This window comes from Brassica oleracea, chromosome C4 (genome assembly GCF_000695525.1).
Source record: "Brassica oleracea var. oleracea cultivar TO1000 chromosome C4, BOL, whole genome shotgun sequence".
NCBI classification, from domain to species: Eukaryota; Viridiplantae; Streptophyta; class Magnoliopsida; order Brassicales; family Brassicaceae; genus Brassica; species Brassica oleracea.
The window spans coordinates 38,517,879-38,522,337 of record NC_027751.1 but is presented as its reverse complement, the minus strand read 5'-3'; the positions used below and the strand labels follow the sequence as shown (position 1 = coordinate 38,522,337).

The window sequence follows — 4,459 nt, the reverse complement described above, 5'->3', positions numbered from 1 at the left end:
GTCCCCAACTTATCATAAATCTTGACAAGATCTTGAAACAATCTCAACCCACTTCATAAAAATAAATTAAAAATGAGATAAAATAAAAAATGCTCCAAAGCCGTGGATGCAGTTTGTAAAATGCTGACTAATAACATAGTCAACAGCTCAACAACTACAAAAGCACTATCAAAAGTTCATCAAGTCAATGGACCTTGTCAATTTCAAAAGATTGTGTGGAAATGAATATATCACTTTCAGGATATATGTATATTCATTACAAGGGCATGTCAATCATGAACCATCTCCACAAATATCACACTGAGAGTAGAATGTTATCTCTCTGAACTATTTTATATCATCATTGAGGGGACTAATCGATCGAGAAAGGCATACCATAACAAGTCTTTGTTGATCATGATTCATGAGATGAGTTTTATATCCCCAATTTTACAGAACAATCCTCCTGCCCAATCAACTTGATAGCTGACTCCTATAAACCAAATGTGGGAAAAGCAGTTGGTCGTTTAGCCCACAAAGTTTGTCTAGTGTCATAAATTTCTCCAAAAGCGACTTTGGTCTATTATAACTTCAAAATGGTTTATGCAAATGATCTTTTTTTTAGAGGAAATGTATGTAATGCAGAGTTGGTTCCTTGGCAGGCTTGATTATTCAGATTTCAGGCTTATAACATGTAACCATCATGGTTGCAAACCTAGTTTTTTTTTTGTTTGTAGCAAACCTAGTTTTAAACAAACAATTACAAAAACTCTTCAAATCCCATTTGGATAAAGTAAGTATCAAATGAAACTTAAGAATTGTATCAAATGAAACTCAAGACTTGTGCTATGAAAATAAAACAGAGATTATATAGAACGTTTGATTATGTTTACAAGGTCCCAAAATTCGTAGAATGAACTCGAAATATACAAAAAGAAAATATTCAGAGACAATGAAATATGAATCAGCCTTTGAACAGCCGAAGACGTGACTTAGAACTCTTTGCAAGTTTTGTTTTCAAAGTATTATCCTTGACTCCTTGAGCTATCCCAATAGCAGCAGACGTCTCGGAGGATCCAAGAAGTTCACCTGTTACGGTTCTTGAAGTCCATTGTCGAACTGGACTCGCTTGTCTCCAAGAAGATGGGTAACTACTACAAGAAGCTTCCCCAGTTTCAGACAATAATCTTCCGTGTGTCCGAATCATTTCCCCCATCACATCATTCTTGCTTGTAGTTTCATTCTCTTGTTTGTTACCGTTGTTCTTCTCAGGCTCTGCATCATCTTCTTCTTCTTTGATGGTTTTTGTTTTCTTCTTCCCGTTACTAGACATAGCCCACGCCATTTGATCCTCAAACTTCACCTGGAAACTTGATGGACTTCCAATCATTCCTTTTGGGTTTTCATCGTCTTTGTTCGTTTGGTTAAGCTTCTCAGTTTCGTTTACATGAGACTCAACAGGTTTCTTGAGCTCGAAGCAATTCGAGTCGCTTGCCCCAGAGTCTTCCTCACACTCCACATCACGCGGTGGTGCACTCAATGCATTAAACGGAACAGATTCAAGTGAACTCCTACGCTTAGCCTGAAGGAATGTCTCTATCTCAACCCCGAGCTTATCCAACACCGAGCCATCTCCACCTTCTAATCTCATTTGCATCCTTTCGTCAAGCCAAGATTCTGCGATATGAAGAACCATCTGATCTCTTTCTACCCGACCAGCCCCATTCTTGTGCTTTAAACCGTGAAACTCTTCTTCGTAGCTCTTGATCCCTTTAGCAAACTCATCGCAGAGTATCTCCACCATCTTCTTCGACTTATTCCCTCTCTCAACCTCCTTGACGCACTCAGACAACGAAGACTTCACTTCAGAGAGCTCTCTTGCCAATTTCCTTTGCATACTCTCGGAACGTTTTCGGAGTTTCCGCTCGTCTTCCAACTCTTTCCTCACAGACTGAATCCGTTCGACTTCTTTATTCTTCCTCGACAGGTTTTCTCCAGCGAGCTGCTTCACCACACCGTTTAGCTCGTGTCTATCGGCTTGTTGATACCTAAGAAGCTCTTTGATTCGAACACGCGAATGAGCCAGCTCGGTTTTGAGAGATTTTATCAAGGAGATGTTGGCTGCGTGCTGCTCCTCGAGGCTCCAAATACGGTTCAGTACCTTGAGAAGTTCAGTTGATGTTTTGAGATTGTATTGAGGTTCTCTAGATTGTCTTCCTCGGAACTCTAGTGAGCTGCTTGGAGTCACTGCTTTGTTGTATGGCGCAACCTGTAATCTAAAGTGTGTGAATACATATATCCCAGAAGAAAAAAAACACAAACAATCAAATTGCTACTCCCTCCATTTTATATTAAGTGTCTTTTTTTTTTTTTGAAACAATATTAAGTGTCTTTTGTAGCATAAAATTTCCTTACAAAATAAGTATGGTTTTATTATTTCAATGCAATTTTTTTTAGTTAAACTAATACAAGCCAAAAATGTTATGCAATACTAATGGTGGCAAATTTAAATAATTAACTATTTCTTTATTTGTGTGCAAAAAATTCTAGAACAACAGCTAATTTGAAATAGAGGAAAGTATTCGATAGTAAACCTCAAGGGAGCTTCCGTAACTAGCAGGAGATACAGGCTGAAGAGCGTGATTGTTTCTTTCGAGTGATTGATGATGTTTCATCAGAACTTGACCGATCTGCCTCCTTAGACTTCCTGCACTCTCTGGCTGAGATAACAAAGTATATATTATTTCAGAACCATAACTAAAACCAAAACTCTACGTGACATCAATTAGACAACAACCATAAACACTTACTCAAAACCAAAGCTTCCAACCTAAAAGCAATTAGTAATAATAGGATTTGCCTATCTATCTTATATATTACTAAGGATCCTTCCAACTGCGGAACTTGTTTAATCTTTTGTTCATTCACACTTGAACCCAGACGAGATCCAATAACTTGAGCTAGAAAGGCAAGAACAGAGTAAAGGTGGATGAAACCAATCAATTGTAGGAAAAAGGGAGGGAGACCTGATGATCAGGAGAGGGATCTCGGAGGAATTGAGAGAGGTCGAGACCATTCTCCTTAACCACCGCCTTGCCGTGGCGCTGTCGGCGGTGCATTTCAGCAGCAGCAGGAGGAGGAGAAAAGAAGGAGCGATCTTCTTCTTGGTAGCAGTAGTAGTGATGAAACTCCCAGAAAGCAGCAGCGAGCTTTCGAGATGAAACAACGTCTGATGGTGAGAATAATTTAGAAGAGCCGGAGAAGCTAACGTGCACCGGAGTTGAAGGTCCATCTCCATTATTATTATTTTTAGTAGTAGTAGTATAATTCTTCAACTTTTCCACCAATCTCTCCACTTTCTGTCTCTCTCCCCTTTCTTCTTCTCCTCCTGTTACTTTACTTTCCATCTTTTTAGGTGAAAAAGAAAAGCATAAAGGTTTCGCCTTTTTCTTCTTTTTTTTCTTTTAAATCAAATCCAATCATACATTGCAAATTGTCTTCAGAGTTTGTTTCACCTGTGTGTGGGTGCGGGTGCTTACCTTGGATACTTCGAAGTGGGGTTGCTTAATCTTTTCTTTGATGGCTACAATCCAGTTTGTTTGAGTCGCATCACTATCACCTTAAGTGTTTAACATTAACAAATAATATATTAACACGTGAAAATCTGGGATGCTGTAATATTCCGACATTACTGTAACTTGATGTTCTTGGCGTGTGTGCGTTCATTGTATTTCGGCCCATTTTATTCTCCGTGGAGGGAAATGAATATTCAATAGCTTTGCGGACAGGGCCCGGGTTCGATTAATATTTGGGCTTTTTCTCATCTGTAAATTCTATTCGCAAATCAAAGAAAGATCCCATACAAGAAAACACTCACAAATTCCTTGAAAGAGCCCTTGTCCATCCATATTTTATATACACATTTAAATCTCAGAATGAATACATCTCTTACAATTTGATAAATTCATGAAATTATTAGATCATTTCGTACGGTCTTTATTTTTAACAAACAATCTTTTTGATATTTTCTTAATGATCAACGAGCTGGGTTTAACTAGTAGAACTGTTCTGTACTCTATCGAAAGAACTGTGGTTTGAATTTTCTACCGTGATAATATCATGCAAAATATATCTTTAGATATTCGTTGTTTTATTGTTAAGAGTGGAATATTCGATGTTCAGTCCACATTTTGTCTGTGTAAAGTCTAGATTCACCCAAAGGCCAAACCTCGATGACACCATACGTATTCTCTCCACAGCAAACGTACACATACGATTCATTATTACTAATCATGTTGTTAAGAATTTATTGAATTATATATGCCTTTGACATAGTTAAATATGAATAACATCACTTGCACATAGATTTTGCATCGCACCATCAACATTGATAATAATATTTAAATAAAATGATAATGACTTCTTTCGGCTTCAAAAGATAACACAATTGCTTTGACTATAATCTAAAGACGGCCCCGGC

The 4,459-nt window shown here is 37.8% G+C and overlaps 1 protein-coding gene across 1 annotated transcript; it reads right to left on the bottom strand.

The window, feature by feature from the left end:
- Positions 1–828: 828 nt before the first annotated feature.
- On the bottom strand, positions 829–3,521 carry LOC106337074 (uncharacterized protein At5g41620). Its single transcript, XM_013776104.1, has 3 exons — positions 3,006–3,521; positions 2,574–2,699; positions 829–2,248 (listed from the first exon to the last, which is right to left on the bottom strand). Exons 1-3 carry the CDS (start codon positions 3,384–3,386, stop codon positions 944–946), a joined length of 1,812 nt encoding a protein of 603 aa, XP_013631558.1. The 5' UTR covers positions 3,387–3,521; the 3' UTR covers positions 829–943.
- Positions 3,522–4,459: the final 938 nt, after the last annotated feature.